The sequence below is a fragment of the Ambystoma mexicanum genome, chromosome 13, assembly GCF_040938575.1.
Source record: "Ambystoma mexicanum isolate Mex_15411 chromosome 13, UKY_AmexF1_1, whole genome shotgun sequence".
Taxonomy (NCBI): Eukaryota; Metazoa; Chordata; class Amphibia; order Caudata; family Ambystomatidae; genus Ambystoma; species Ambystoma mexicanum.
Genome location: NC_090938.1, coordinates 257268675 through 257285217, shown reverse-complemented (window position 1 = coordinate 257285217; position 16543 = coordinate 257268675). Strand labels below are relative to the sequence as shown.

Here is a 16543-nt window from a genome sequence, read left to right as displayed (position 1 = left end):
TGGCCATCGCTATATGCTGCTCTACCCGGCCAAACTGAAAGTTTTCTACAGAAACAGATCCCTGTTCTTTGAGACACCGACGGAAGCAATGGACTGGCTGGACACGCTGGGCAGTCCTCAGGAACCGGGCATCCAGACGGAGACTACGGAAGATAAGTAGCTTACGGCTGTGTCGCCTAGGGCAATAGAGCCGAGACATTGGGACTTGAATATAGTCATTTATACGGCTCGTGGTGCGTGTGATGTGGCTTTGACTGGCTAGCCCACTGGGCGTGCCTACCTTTGGTTACTAGGTTAGGAGCTCCGGGAGGCTTCCTCTGACCCCAGTAGTAGCATATCTAGTTAGTTAGGTCGCTGTTAGATCAGCGACGCCCCGCAGGGTCCTACTCCTGGTATAAGGGATAAGACCAGACGCGGGTGGGCCTGAGATCCAGGGATGGAGCTGGGCTTTGGTTGGGGTGGGAGGGGTTGTTTGCTGTGGTGTGTAGTTGGGAAACGGGGAAGGGGGTTGGGGATTAAGGAGGGGAGAGCCGGCGGAGAGTTGGACATAGGGAGCATTGTAAGGAGGGAGGGGTTGAGTACAGACCGAACAGATGGCATCGGATAAACTCCGCATAGCTACTTGGAATGTCCGAGGCCTCAATAGCTACCTCAAGCGGAACAAGGTAATGCTATACCTGAAAAGGATGCGGATAGATATAGCCCTACTACAAGAGACCCACCTCACTAGGGAGAAATTGGAGGTGGTCAAGAGAAAGTGGAAGGGCAATGTGGTGGGCGCCACGTACTCGGCGTACGCTAGGGGGGTCATCACCTGGGTGGCGCCGCATGTGCCGTTCCGGGTGCTTGACTCGATAGTGGACCCGGAGGGCAGAATGGTGGCGGTGACAGGGCTCCTGGAAAACAGGGAAGTGCACATCCTCAATCTGTATGCCCCCAATCATGACACAGCAGCTTATTTCAGATCCCTCTATGGTAAACTTGGCCCCATAGTAGGGGGTGCGATGGTGTGGGGGGGGGGACTTCAACTGTGTCTTGGATCCCAGAATCGACCGGTCCGCTGATACAAAAGGCAAAATGTCGCCGGCGGCCAAGGCGCTCGGGACATTGCTGGGAGACCTGGGACTGGTAGATGTGTGGAGGAAACTCCACCCCACAGATAGACAGTATTCGCACTATGCGGCACCATATGACTTATACACGAGATTGGATTACGTGTTTGGGACTGCCGAGATAGCGGGAGACATAGTGGGGGCTGAATACAAGGCCCGAGTATTATCAGACCATTCGCCCCTGGTGGTAGAGTGGCGGTACCGACCCCCTAGGCCTCGGGTGCCTACATGGAGGCTTCGGTTGGAGGCACTGCAGGATGAGGGATTCCGGGAGGACTTGAGGGTTGCCATCGGGGAATACTTTGAGATAAACACGGGCAGCGTGCGCTCTGTGGGAACCCTGTGGGAGGCCTTTAAGGTAGTGGTGCGTGGAGTGGCCATCTCTAAGTCCAAAGGGCTTCAGGGGGGTATCGAAAGGGAGCTCCAGGACACCGAAAGGGAACTGGAGGGCCTAGCTCGCCTCGCGAACACCACTCGTGAGGACAAGATAAAGATAAGGGACCTTCAGGTAGCGTGCAGTGCTCTATGGGATCGATTATGCAGATTGAACCACAGGAAATATACCGAGAGGCTGCACGCTGGGGGCGATAAGCCAGGCAGACTGTTAGCTTGGCTGTACAAGAGCGAGACCCCCCGGGTGGTTATTCATGAGATCTGTGGTGAGGACGGTTGTCTTCGCAACACCCAGGACGGTGTAAACGAGGAATTCCTCAGGTTCTACAAACGTTTGTATGAGGACACTGGGGAAGACAGGAGTCAGGATATCCTGAATACACTTGAAGACATTGGTCTGCCCACCCTAGACGACCTGGAGCGGGAAAAATTAGACGCCCCTATCACTTCAGACGAGCAGGAGTTGGTGATTCGGGGCCTCCCCACGTGTAAAGCGCCGGGATCGGATGGCTTGCCTAGTGAGTTTTACAAGGTATACGTGTAAGAGCTGCTCCAGCCACTGCTGGCCATGTTTAACGAGGCAAACGAGCAGGGAGAACTTCCGTTGTCCCTCCGTGAGGCCATGATTGTCCCAATATTGAAACCAGGTAAGCCGGCTGCTGAGTGTGGATCTTATAGACCTCTGTCCATGCTTAACCAGGACAGCAAAATACTCACGGCGGTGCTGGCCAATAGGTTGAAGAAGGTGATCGGCAAGCTGATCCACCCGGACCAAACGGGATATGTCCCAGGCAGGAATATCACTGACAACCATAGGAGGCTGCACCATGTTATCGACCATACTAAGGAAGACATGGGCGAGATGGCGATAGTGTCGCTGGACGCGGTCAAGGCCTTCGATTCAGTAAGATGGCCTTGGCTAAAAGCGGCCCTGCAGGGATACGGCATGGGTCCTGGGTATATCAGATGGGTCCAGTTGTTATATAGCAGCCCGGTGGCGAGGGTTAAGACAGGAGCCACAGTTTCGGATGCCTGGCAACTCAGCAGAGGAACCAGGCAGGGATGCCCTTGGTCACCCATGTTATATATACTTGCGCTGGTGCCGCTGGCGATATGCCTGCGGCAACAATACGAAGAGGTGGGCATTAGCACTATCAGCGGCAGTCATTTAATATCCCTGTATGCGGATGACATGTTGCTTTACTTGCGTTATCCGGAGGAGAACCTGCAGTATGTACTGGAGGTACTGGATCATTACGCTGTCCTCTCGGGCATATCAGTGAATCCCAGGAAGTCTGGCTTGTTCCCTCTGGGCGGGTACAGGGATGTCCCGCTGGAGAGGCTGCCTGTGTTGTCAATACCATGGCGGACCGACACGTTCATGATGATGATGGTGGGAAGGGCGGCCTTGCTTAAAATGGTGGTCCTTCCCAGACTTTTGCATTTCTTTGTGAACGTCCCGTATTTGATCCCCAGGAGCCTATTCGTGCGACTTCATAGTATGTGTAGGGGCTTCGTGTGGGGTAACTCCAGGAATAGGGTGGCCCTGTGGAAGCTCCAGAACCCGTGCGAGAAGGGGGGTATAGGCCTGCCCAACTTCGAACTATATTATCTGGCGGGGCAGCTGTTGTATGTGGCCAGGTGGTTGTCTGATGAAGATTCAGCGGACTCTAGGCTGCTGCGGGAGGACATGGCCCCATACTTCCTAAAAGAGGTGGTGTGGCTACAACGGAACAAACTGATGGGCAGAGGGCGGCTTTTAAGGTTGGATTGGGAGGTCTGGCACAGAACGTGGAAATTGATGGGGGTGTCGGTGCCGCTCTCACAGCAGGCCCCGTTGGTGGCACTGTGCGGAAACGACCCCCAACTGTTTCAGTCTGTCCGTAGACACTGGGAGCCGGTGGGCCTGGCCACGCTCGGGGACATATGGCAGGAAGGGGAGGCGTTGGACTTCCAAAGGTTGCAGGATGAGACGGGGTGCACAGAGGCCAATATATCACCTATGCCAGGCTTGTGAAACGAGTAAGAGAGAGATGGCCGGAGACAGCACTGGCAGATGACCCCGATGCCTCCCTTGAAACTATGTATGATGTCTCAGAGGGCGGGCATGAAATATCACGGATATACGAACTCCTTAGAGCGAAGGCTGGGAAAGAGTTGCTCCAACTGAGGCATGAATGGGAGGAGGAGATGGGAGGACTTATGACAGAGGGTCAGTGGGAGAGGGTCCTGAGGTATCATAAAAAGGTGTCCCGAAATGCACGGCTCCAACAACTCCAGCTGTACATCACTCACAGGGCCTATTTGACTCCCCAGAAGATCGCAAGATTTGGAGGCTCGATTATTCAAAAATGCCCCAGGTGTGGGGTGGAGGATGCAGGGTTGCTACATATGTTTTGGGCCTGCCCGGAAGTGTGCAGATTCTGGGAGGAGGTTAAGATGAAGCTCGCAGGTGGGGGAGTGGTGCTGGACGTGGGATCGGCTTGGTCGTGTATGCTTGGGATCTTCCCCAGGCCCAGACACTCTAGGCACTTGAGCAAGATGAGGGACCTGGCTTATGTTCTGGCCAAACGCAGGATTGCCATGAACTGGAAAGCGGCCAGCAGGCCGAGGGTGGAACTATGGTGGGCGGACCTTGTGAGGTGGGCGGAGGCGGAATCCGTGGTGTGGTTTGAAGCGGTCACTAGAGGGGGCGAGGTGGAGATAGGGCCCTTGCTGGCTTGGCGACAATTGGTGGCCTCTATGACCAACCCACAACAGGGTTTGGATGAATCTGAGAATTCGGATGATGAGCATACGGACAATGCTCCACCCGACGGTGTTCCGACTGATGTTACAAGGGAGCCGGCTCTGGCTTGACGGGGGGTGGGGGGGAGTTTTTCGTATGTTCTGTGTTCTTGTTATGTAATATGGCGCTTCAATGACAACATGCTGTAACAGTCGTATTGTGTTGTGTGCTGTTTGATTTTCTTTAAAATATAAAATCAATAAAAATATTTAAAAAAAAAAAAAAAAAAAAAAGAGTGGGTCCGAAACACCTAGAACAAAAACATTTACGAAAGAAAGGGTATTGTTTTTTCAACATCATCAATTTCAATGTCCTGAAGACGGCTATACCTGCAAAGACTGACATTAGTGATAGTTTTTGATCTACTGCAATATGCCGAAACATATGTCGACCATCACACTGGCCCTAAACATCTAGAATCCTGTTTTTGACAGAGTTTTTATAAATGTGATATCTCTATTACCCGATTTTGTGATTGTGTAATTAGTTGTGCACATAAAAACACGTACTAATCCCACTTTGTTTTTCTGAATTGTATCGAATTTAACTTATTGTGTGTGTTTCTTGTTGTATATGGTTTTTTTCAGACACCCTTAAAGGGTTTTTTTAACTCCAGCCTTTTTTGATGCTGAAATAAATTAAAATATATTTTTTGTATATTGTTCGGTTTTGGGTAAAACATTTTAAAGTCTGTGTTGTCCAATTCAAATCACTTTGGGCCTTTTCTGCAAGTCCTGTGTCTGTCCACAATACACATCCTGGGTGCCAGAGTCTGGAGTGCTGTGAATGCCTGGGACCACTGTGGTCCATGATTATTCCACGTATGGTATGCCTGGATGTGAGCAGATCTTTGTTTTGGCGTGAAGGAGATTCTGGATAATAGAAGGCCCCAAACACCCATACCATGTCAATCTCTGGAGTTTTCACTGAACGAAGGATAGGATCCAAGTATCCTAAAGCCAAGAAGCCAAGTCGAGGAACTGCTGGTGACCCGCTGGAAGGTTTGGCACCCTGAGCCCGCAGTCATCCTGTGGGACCCCTCTGCATCTGGCCGTCCTAGAAAGTCTGCAAAGACACTTCAACCCATTGGAATAGTGGGACCAACTATTCTCGGCACCTTCATCAAACCCTGCAAGTAAGCCGTCCCTGGGCCAACCAGTGGGCTGAACAGCTTACGCAGGACCTATGCTCTGTCTCCACCGCTGTTTCGAGGAGGCCCTCGAAACTTGGTATATCGCTAGCTCTTTGTTCACGGCAGCCTCACACTGAATTTCGTACACTTGGCGTTCCCAGGTCTGAAGTGAGACAAGTGCGTCAGAACTGGAGCATACACAGTTACTGTGTCGCCCAGCCGTGGTGATGACCTTTGCAGGTGCACTGCATTTGTGCCCCTCTTACCCCTGAAGCCTGCTGCAGTGAAACTGGCATGATCCATCCACCAGGAGTGGAGAAATCACCACTGTCCCATTTGGGAATCATCGCTGTATCTTCGTCACTGAAAGCAGCAGAGCCACCAAATTGCCATACTTGAACCTGTAACCGAAGTGGACTCGACTGCCGAAGTTTGATCCGGAGTCCACCGGGGGTCGGTGAGTAATCTTAACCCTAGCCGGTGGCCCCTAGCGCCTCCATCTATTTTTGCGCATGAGTGGCCCCTGGGGGCCCCTCTCCCTTCCACTGCTAGTGCGAACTAGCAAACTATTCACCACTCTTGGAATCGACTCTGCCCTCAAGTGGAGACCCTCCTCGAATAGTTGGAACCTATTCTTCATCGCCTCATCCACCTTCCTGAGTTGCTACAGACCCTTGGAGAGGCACCGTTTTGCCCATTTGAACTACCGCGTGCGCTTGCATTGCATGTACATTTGAGCATTAGGCTCCCCTCTTCTTAGGGATTGGACTGCCTCTTAGTTAGGAGTGTGTTGGATGCAGAAGGGACTAAAGACTATTTGAACTGCCTGTTTCCTTCCCCTTTTAGGTTGTGGACCCATTTAATGCATTAACCCTTTAGACCCCATTGGTCTTGTATATATGTATTTAGATAGGATTGTGTTGGCTTAATAAGTATTACTGTGATTTGATTGTGTGTTTGACACTCAAAGGCCTTGAAATAAATGTATATGTATTTTTAATATATCTACACCTGACTGGGAGTGATTTGTAAGTGTCCTTTACTCTGTGTGCTCATTGAGGTCTTTCAGTCACCCTGACCCCTCCTGAGACCTAGTCTTGACTGCCGCAAAGCTACCTTGATTGGTCTGGCTTGTCCAGGTGGTTACCCTGTTCCAAGAAACTAGGCTGGCCTTCTGAACCTCTGCCCACCAGGTCAGAGTTCAAAAATCCATCTTAACACGACGCACCCCGCGTGTGAAAGGGCTTTTAAACCCAACCCACTGAAATTGCACAAAACAATTAAAAGAATTGCAGGCAGGCTCGAGTGCTGAATAGCGAGATCAAGCAGTCCCAGTCCAAAACACACAGCATTTCCCATTCTAACAAACCTCAGAGATCATATCCAGTTATAGAGCACAGCCACAGAGGCAGTCGTCTGTCAGGTTGGATATACATGGAAACATTCTACTGAAAACAAGGATTGCCAACTTTATTGTTGGTTATCTCAGGCCACCTAGCTCCTGTTTGGACAGACACCATCACAATCACTGCTCAGCAAAATAGCCACCCAACACTATCCACTCACCTTCATGTCTGCAGATTTTGTTTATTTGCTCGGAGTGATGATCGTCCATGGCACAGGCACTATCCTCTTCTTTAATGGTGAATGAGATAACTGATAGAAAAATCATATGACAAGTAAATAAATATACAAGAAAAGGATAATATGTATATACAGCGTTCAAGTTGGAGTAAGGGCTGATCATGAGGGGAAGTTATATTTTACAAATATACACAATAGAACAAAAGGAATAGATGGGTGCCAAAATGGATTAGTGGGCTGTAATGGTTACAAATGTCACTGTCAAGGAGTCTGCAGCCCTTCCAACACAGCATTCCAGCAACACATTTCTATCAGTAATTTCACAATCTTGAGAAAATAGTGCTTACTATAAGATCCAACTCTCCAGCTCTGAAATCTCTCCATTGGCTCCCAGTGGATGCAAGGATTAAATGTAAAACCCTCTGCATTGTCCGCAAGGCTTTCTGGGGGCTGGGCCCAAAATACCTTCAGCTATCCCTCCTCAAATACCTCCCCTCTCGAGCCCTTCGCTCCTCTACCTCTAACTCCCTCAGGGTCAGTCGATTTTCAAAGAAACAAGCTGGGGGGAGATCTCTGCCTTCGGCTGGGGCCTCCCTCTGGAATAGCCTCCCTGCCACTCTAAAACTTGAGGAGAACCATCTCTTGTTCCGGAAGCACCTCAAGACCTTCCTCTTTGCATCTGCCTTTGCTCCCCCTCTGCCCAGCTGATCTGCTCTCTTGGCACTGTGCACCTGGCCACCCTCTGTCCCCCGGGCCCAGGTACCTGCTCACCCTGCCACCCTTCTGCACTGCCTCCCGGCCACCCCTCGCACTGGGGACTGTATCTGTAACCCCTACAGTCCCCCACTTACCCATTTTCATCTTTTTATGCACTTATCAGACTTACCCAGTTCTGCTGCAGTAAACACAGCACTTGCCACTTGCTGACCGCACTACCCCTGTTTATTGCTTCATTATCTATTTATTTGTATTTATTATTAATCTGTTCTCCTCTGCACTTCCCACTCTCCCCCTTCCATGCACTTTTCCCCTTTCCCTTTCCCATGCACTAGCACATTCTCAATGTCACTGGGCCTAGTAAGATCGCTGTTTTGTTCTCTCCTGTTTCCCCTCCCTTGCCCTGTCGCGCTCTGAAACACTTGTGTACGAGCACGATACAAATAAAATATCATATCATACCATATCATTTCACCTCTCAAACCCAGGACTTCCTGTCAACCCTCTTGTCCTCTACATCTCTTCCCCTTCTGTCTCTGCAAACTCTGACCCTCCTTCAGCCCCCATCCCTACTTCTCTTCCTTTCTTCTGTTCTCCCCCAACAAGGTTTCTAGACAAGTACAATTTATGAACGTCTCGTCTAAACGGGTCGTTCTGTGTTCCTCTAAGACCATCAAGGACCACATTAACATCCTTGCTCCTGTGCTGGCCGACTTCTGCAACCACTCCTTCCCCTCCGGAGCTTTCCCTTCTGCTCTGAAGCACTCCCTTGTGCACCCTCTTCTGAAGAAACCCACAGCCGACCCCTCATGCCTGGCTAACTATCGCCCGATCTCCATCAGTTCTTTCCTGGTCAAACTCCTGGAGAAGCTGGGCATCTCCCAGCTTAATCTTCACACTGACTCTGTTGGTTGTCTCCATGACCATCAGTCTGGCTTTCTAGCTGCAAGAAGCACAAACTGCTCTCCTGAACATCTGCGAAGACCTGCTCTCCAACCTTGACTCTAACATCCCCTCTGTCCTCATCCTACCCAATCTCTCTTCTGCCTTTGACACGGTCAACCATGCCACCCTGCTCAACCGTCTCCGTGATAACCTGGGTATCACTGGTCAGGCCCTGGCTTGGCTGATCTCTTTCCTCTCTGGTCAAACCTCCCAGGTCAAACTTGGTTCCTTCCTTTCATCTATCTCACTTTCTACCTGTGGTGTTCCCAGGGGTCTATCCTCTTTCCCTTGCTGTTCAATCAATGCCTGGCACTCCTTGCCCACCGCATTGCCGCTCTCTGCTCCAACTTTCAGTGCTATGCGGATGACACTCCGCTCATTTTCAGGCTTCCCTCTGCCACCTCTTCTCTCGTCTCTGACTGCCTTTCTGCTATCCAAGAGTGGTGTGCCTTCAATGATCTCTGCCTTACTGCCAGTAAGACAGAGATTCTCCTCATTCGGCACACCTGCAGTCTCCTTTCCTGTCACTCCCTGCCCAGCCTCCCTTGGCCCTCCTGATGCTCCCACCTGTGAGGCTAAGAACCTCAGGGTCATCTACGACTACACACTCTTTTACCTCACATCTCCGACGTCTCTAAGAAGTCAACCACCAACTGGACCTCCTCAGAGGTATTCTTCCTTTCCTCTCCTTCCCCAAGAAGCATACAGTTTCTAGAGCTCTGTTTCTCTCCAGGCTGGACTGCTGCCGCTTTCTATATCTTCCTGCTTCTACTCTCCGCCCTCTGCAACTCATCCAGAACAGGACTGCAAGACTTGTCCTTGGCCTCAAGCTCTGGGATTGTAGCTCTACAGCCTTGAAATCTCTTAATTGGCTCCCAGTGGCTGCAAGGATTAAATTCAAGACCCTTCGCATTGTCCACAGGGCTTTCTGGGGCCTGGGGCCAAAATGCCTTCAACTTTCCGTCCGTAAATACCTTCCTACTCAAGCTCTTCGCTCCTCCACCTCCAACTCCCTCAGGGTCAGTCTCTTCTCCAAGCAACGAGTTGGTGGTAGATCTCTTTCATCAGCAGGGGCCTCCCTCTGGAACAGCCTCCCTGCCACTCTGAAACTTGAGGAGAACCATCTCCAGTTCCGGAAGCACCTCAAAACCTTCCTCTTTTGCCTTCATTCTCCTCTCCCTTGCTGATCTGTCTGCTTGGCACTTTGCACCTGCTTCACCCTCTGAATTTGGGCCTGAGTCCATGCCCACCCAGCCACTCACCCACACTGCCCTCCCTGGCAACCCTTGCACTTGGATCTGTATCCGTTACCCTATAGTGCCCTTACTGCACTTACAAGACACCCTTTGTCTGTGCTCAAACCTGCACTTGCCACCCTGGTGGCTGCACTACCTTTTTGTGTTATTGTATAACGTGTTTAGCACTTTACATTTCTCCCCTCTCCCCTGCACTTTTCCCCCTTTCCTATCCCATGCACATGTGCGTTCCCAAAGTCACTGGGCCTAGTAAGATCGGTGTTTTGTCCTCCCTTGTTCCCCTCCCTTGCATCGTCAAGCTCTGAAACACTTGTGTATGAGCGTGATACAAATAAAATATCATATCATATATCATTTACCAGCAATATAAAAAGGCACAAGTTACTCAACACAGTGACTCCTGTACTGCTAGTTCATAGTCCACTTTCCTCCATATGTAGGGAATATCACTGGCAATGGGGCCAGTAGCGTAGAAAACTAAACTGCATAGCAGCTTTTCTTCACTTGAAATAAAGGAGTATGTGTTGGACAGTAATTCATGCACTGTATTCCTATCTCCAATCATCCCTCTGAATTCATCGTGGTAAACCTCTACTTTGCATTTAAAATGTCAATTCGAAGGATGATATGGAGGAAATTATTGTATGTCACCTGTACCCTTTTCTCCATGCCAATGGGAGATTAATAAGAATCTATGTTGAAAAGACATGTTTGTACCTTTCAAATAGTGCACAGAGGAGCGTACCTCTGGAATTGCACATTGGCTGCTTTTGTTCTGCCTGTATGTCCAAGAACACAAGAATACCTTTAGGAGGGGGTAGACCCTTCACCAAGTATCATTCTAGGATACATGAAACAATATTGCAGGCAATGAAGCCTTAGCAGCTTGTTTATTGTACACAGGACTCCCATAGAGTTCAGTCAAAATACTTAAGTCTAGAGAACCTCATACAAACCAATTAAAATCTGCTCATAAATGCTCGAATGATTTTGAAAATCTTTTGGTTATGACACAATTCAGTGAATACGTTCTAAATGGATGGGTGACGAGGACCAAGATATAGCTATGAAAAGGTTTCTTCAGAACACTGAGGCTGGGGTTCACTAACCTGCCTGGAGATTTGATGGGAAATGAAAATGCTTCCTTTAAAGTAACCAAATTTCACTGAGCTAAAGATATCAGTCCAAATGGTTTATGCACCAAAATAGAACATCAATTAAGTGCCAAATATGATGTGGATTAGGGTGTTGTGATTATGTATTAGACCAAGTAGAAAAGGCCGGACTGCAGCTGAAGTGGTATAGAAGCTTGCTTGCCAACTGCTCATTCCCACTGGGGGGCATTGTACAACCCAGCAGAATCTTGGACTGAGTGATCTTCAACTTCTGTGAACAGAGATGCAGTGTGCATTGTGGTAAATCCAAAACTGCCTGCATTTTTCAAAAACCATTAGAGAAAATCTCTGCAAGGCATTTAGATTAACTTATTTGATAACTCTTAAAAGTAGAAGCTTTTGTATCTCTTGCAACATACCTGAGGTGATAATGGGTGTAAAGGTGAGGCGTGGTAGCATTGAATAGGTACATGGAGCTGCAACCACTGATTGGAGTGAGATGCAAAAGGTTGTTCATAAGGACTTTTCTGTTTTCTGCTACTTTCTTCTAGGAGTTCCAAAAGAGCCTTCTGTTCCTTCCAGTCTTGCACTTATTTCATGAAAGTTAAAAAGGCTTGATCCTAGCTCTTGTTCACTTTGTAGGTAGACTGTGTCCTCACAGTTTTCTCTTTTTAGGGAGAAGGACATTTCCCAAGAAGGTGTGGAATCGGGAAGGCTGTTAATTTCTACAACAGGTGTCCCAATAAGAGTTTTACTGGTTTGGAGAATTGGTTGGAATATTTCTGCTGGAATAGCCCTAACTCTTTTTCCAATTGGGCGAGAAGGCAGGGTTTTCCTGGTTCGGCGGGTTGGAGGCAACAGGCTGCTGGAAAACCTCTGCCATACCTACTAGAGTTTTTACAATATTTTGGGATGCCAGTGGTTAAGAGGCCTTTAAGGGACAGTTCTCTTCATTATGACCAAAGTTCCCATGTCAATGAACTATGGATCCCTCAGCAAAGGTTAACAATGGTTGCGCATAAACTTGGATCACTGTAGTTTTTTCCAACCGGAGTTACAACACAAGATTTCCGACTGATGGAGTTGCCCAGGATTCCTCTTTTTAGTAGTACAAGTGTCTCAAACCTTTTAATGTAGGGAAGGGTGTTATCCAGTAGGCCATCACTTTGGGGTGAGGATAGTAAGGCCGTAGCCTCAAGAGCATCACAATCTTCTATTCCCTATGGGAGCGGGATCTCCACTGATGTTGTGGTACTGGGAGGTCTCACCCTTTTCCAAGAGATTTTTGACTCGGGCTGATCATAAGCGGAGTCAGAGTTTAACTCCGCCTTCAGATTTGAGCCACTAAACACATTTTCTTGCTCCCAGCTTCGACTGATTTGTTTTTCTGGATTCTCTCCATCTTCCTTCCCAGAGTATGGCTGTGAGGAAGGTTCCCACAGGGTTTCATATATATGAAGAGTCCTACCAGTTCGCCCCTCTTAACTTGTATCATACTGCAGGACACATTTAAGAGCGCAATTGTTATCCCTCGCCACTGTACAGTAGAGGCAGCACTCAATCTCCTCTTGTGCCCAGTTTTGTCCAGGGGCATGAGATAGATAACTGAGTTGGTAGGGACCTTGTTGGGAAGGAACCAGGATCCTGTCAAACCCCCAAGCGCTTTAGAGTTAGGCAAGACCTGTTTAAGGCACTATAATGGGGGACGAGGGGCACTGGGAAGGCGCTCTCATGCAAGCATAATCAAATATCTATAAGCATAGGCAAGCACTGAAGAAGGTAGTTATTGTCTAATATAAGGCACAATTAACCCTTAGTTGGATAGATTTGTAATGTCAGATCCCAGGCATTTTAAAAGCTTAACTAGTGCTGTAGATGAGCCAAACTCCCCCTCCTTCCCAGGAAGAATGAGGCCTGTGGGATTCAAAATGGACCGTAGGCTTAGTGTGCAGTGTTCTTCACTATGGCCAGCGTGAACTGACTCACCAGGTGTCCACTGTCCGTCAAGGGTCCATGTGGGTTAAAATAGGAATCACATGTTTTCTGTGACAAAATGCAGAATGGGATAAATTAGAAGAGTTAAGTGTGGAGGAAACTCCAGGGCCCAGATGACATTATGGATAGAATTAATGGAAATGTTTGTACATAAATAACAATGTTTAGTTTTCTTTGGGCTAGGCCTCAAAGTTTGTAAAAGTGTACAGAGCTGCAGTGTGTTTTGGCATAGTTAGCAAAATTGAGTAAAGCATGAGCTACAGTGTGTTTTTTGTATAACTAGAAAAATGTAGAACAGCGTGCCCTGACAAATCTGCTGACAACGAAGAAAGAAGGCTTTGGAGCATCTCTATTATGGAAGGACAGCAGATTTGGCTGAAGTGATGATCCAGCTCTAGTGACATCACCATGGCAAGCCAGGTCTATACAAACCCCTGCTTGAAACAACTTTGGCAGGAAGGAACGAGAAGAGGGACAGGAGAAGACTGTTCAGGCAGCAGAGTCCTTTGCTACCATCCTCAGTTGTAAAGATTAAACATGCTATCCTTACAAGATAGCCTTTTGCCTTATTTCCCTAGAGGGGTGCATGGATTCTGGTGTGAGCATAATTAGGGACACCCTTACAAGTGGTGACTATCCCGACATGATCCCAGTTCTCCCCGTACTTTGCGGAAGCTCCAAGCCACTTCTCCAGAAAAGAGCCACGCCCACCTACAGCGATCGGTCCCCCAAATCAAAAAACTTGTTTCCTGAGCGGTTTTAGAATTAGAAGGAGCCATTTTAATAGAAATCCTCTCTGCTCTCTGAAGTGGGGTGTGGCTCCAGAGAGAAGGACATGCCGGTATTGGACCATGTAACAAAGAAACCCGAGTATAAGTAGACATTTGTAAGAGATAACAAAAAGGGGACATGTGTGTATAACAGTATGTGAGGTGTGAATGGATGGAGTACGAGGTCAATGACAGTGGATAGGACTTTGGTGATGTGTTAAGGTATAGATTGGATAGGATTTTGCTGATGTTTTAAGGTATATATTGATAGGATTTTGGTGATGTGGCAAGATATAGATTGGATAGGAGTTGGGTTATATATTGAAATTGTCACGTATTTCTGTTTTTCAACTTTTTATAATGGAAAAAGGGAGCCTCAGCGTGTAAAAACTGGGAAGAAAGGGAGCCTCATCGTATAAAGATTATGAGGTAAGGGATCCTCAGCCATAATAGGTTGAGAAGGTAGTGCCACGCGGAATTCGTTTATGATGATAAAAGCAATGGGATCCTCAGCATGTAAAGAAAAAGCTGAGAAGGTGGTACTATGAGGACATAAGGAAAACATAAGTAGTGGTTCGGTGTAAGGAATGGGCCTGGATTTTAATAAATTATTTTAGTATATTTTCTTCGCTGTATTTTGTGGTAAAAAAGAAGGAAGGTGGATGAGTCGCGGTGTGGATGTGTGTGTGAAAAAGTTGGGAAAAAGGAGTGGGGGAAAAGTGGGTTGATCCGTATTTTTGTGTAACAGGTAGCAGCAAGCGCAGCATAGCAGTAAGGTCTAAGCGAAGCATCAGGGACGCGTGCAATACTATTGGGGAAGAAACCCCAAGAAGACACATGCACAGGGTCCTGCCACTGTACTGTGACAGGATAGAAAAATATCAAAGAATGGGTCTTGGAAACAAAGGAAGGGGGATGTCCTGCTCCTGGCCAGAGTAGGTCTCCAAAAACAGAAACACGCTCAAAAAAATTTCAAACTTTTTAAGCAGCAAAATATAAGGGAAAGAAGTTACAAAAAGTAAAAGAGATTTTAGATCTCTGGTGGTTATTCGAGGATATGGAAGATTAGGAAGATAAAAAAAGAGATCCAATCTAAGGGGATATACCATGTAACGCCTATACCTGCCGTAAGGTATACAAATCTAGTCTAAGCCTCTAATAGTAGAGAAACTGTCGACAACAATATCATCAGGATCCGCAACTGGGAGGTGGGGGGGGGGGGGTGGCAGGCACTTCAGCACCGCCACCTCCATATAATCCATCACCAAGCGCTGACATGCTTGTAGCATCAGTGTACCCAGGGGGTTCACAAGCAGATATGAACGAGTTAAGAGCGTTTTGGGAGAAAGGTTGGTCAGGTTAAAAGAACCTGGGGATGGACCACCAGAAATCGGGTACCAGTGCACAAAATAGGGAATTGCAAGTCAGCAGATTTTTTCGGTTATATTCAACCCTGGGGCAATAAGAAATGTTTGTATCGAAAAAGATGATGGGGCGAGGATATGGACAGTTCCGGGACAAGTCGTCGAAACAGCGAGGGAAAATGAATGGGAAGATCAAGGTGGCAGAAATAATGTAGAGGCAGGGGAAGAAAGATCGAGGAGAGGAGGCGGCGAGAAACCCATCCCACCACATGAGATAGGGGTAAGAGGTAGCCCGAGAAATTGACCAGATTTAATGGTGATAGTACAAGGTCAGAAAAATACTAAGAAAAGGGGATGAAAACAAAATAGAGAGGCAGATGCCTCTTATACATAAAGGAGTAGGTATACCGAAGTATGTGCCATGGCCTCAAATGGACAAACATTATTTGATTAAAGCCCCCCCCCCATCTTGCACCTGGAGCTAGTAAATGGATTTATGGATTTGAGAAACACACAGCAATGGTAGCCTTAGCACTAAGAGACAAGAGTTTACTGGTCGCCCTAATTGGAGACCAGGCTGGGGACATATGGGTAAGGGCTGGGTACCCTGGGATAATTCTTGCAAATAACGAACATGATGGAACAGCCTTTAATGAAGTAAGGGGAAGGGTTTGGCATGCCCTATGAATGATGTACCCAGATACCCCTGATTTACATTCTTTAATGCAGTGCACAACTGGGGTGATGAGGAGGACCCATTTAGGTTTATTCTTAAGTTACAGGAAATGTGGAGAGTTGAGACAGTAGGGCAATGGGATCATTCAGTACCATTTTCATACTTCATCGTGAAGAGGGGATTACCAAAATAGGTCCAGAAGGCACAGATAAAATTGTCAGAGTTGAAGCTAAAGGGTGGGTGGAGATACAAAGTATAATAGTCCCCCCTTGTAAGAGAATCAAAGAGCTGGATTGGGAGACCGCCCAGAGCCAGCAAATTGACCAGGCAAAACTAGTGGAAAAGAAACTAAAATAAGGTTGTCCGGCTCAGGGGAAAGGACAGGAGATACTCAACAGATTGTGGATGCCGCAATTACGGCATTTTGGGCCAAAGGATAGGGACAATGGGGTGGGGGAACAGTACCCCAACCTACAGTGGCAGTATGGAGGAGCACCAAGCGGGAGAGGGAAGAACTGATTGATGCCTTATCATGGTCCTCGGCTGTGGCAGTCAACAAATGCACTGCCCATACTAATGCTATGCATTAAATCTCTACGGGCAATGCAGCTGTGGACCAGGCGGCCAAGTTGGCAGCCTATCACCCACATACAATGTTAACAGAGTGTATAGTGACCACCCCTGTAGAAAGTGAGA

The 16543-nt window shown here is 47.9% G+C and overlaps 1 protein-coding gene across 2 annotated transcripts in view; it reads right to left on the bottom strand.

Annotated features, from left to right (window-relative positions):
• Nucleotides 1-16543, bottom strand: part of LOC138521161 (zinc finger protein 586-like) — a 191989-nt gene that overhangs the window by 48405 nt on the left and 127041 nt on the right. For both annotated transcript variants that reach the window (XM_069633745.1, XM_069633746.1), the window contains one exon: nt 6992-7081. In XM_069633745.1, the coding sequence (XP_069489846.1) occupies nt 6992-7081 (90 nt within the window). The remainder of the gene's footprint in view (nt 1-6991; nt 7082-16543) is intronic.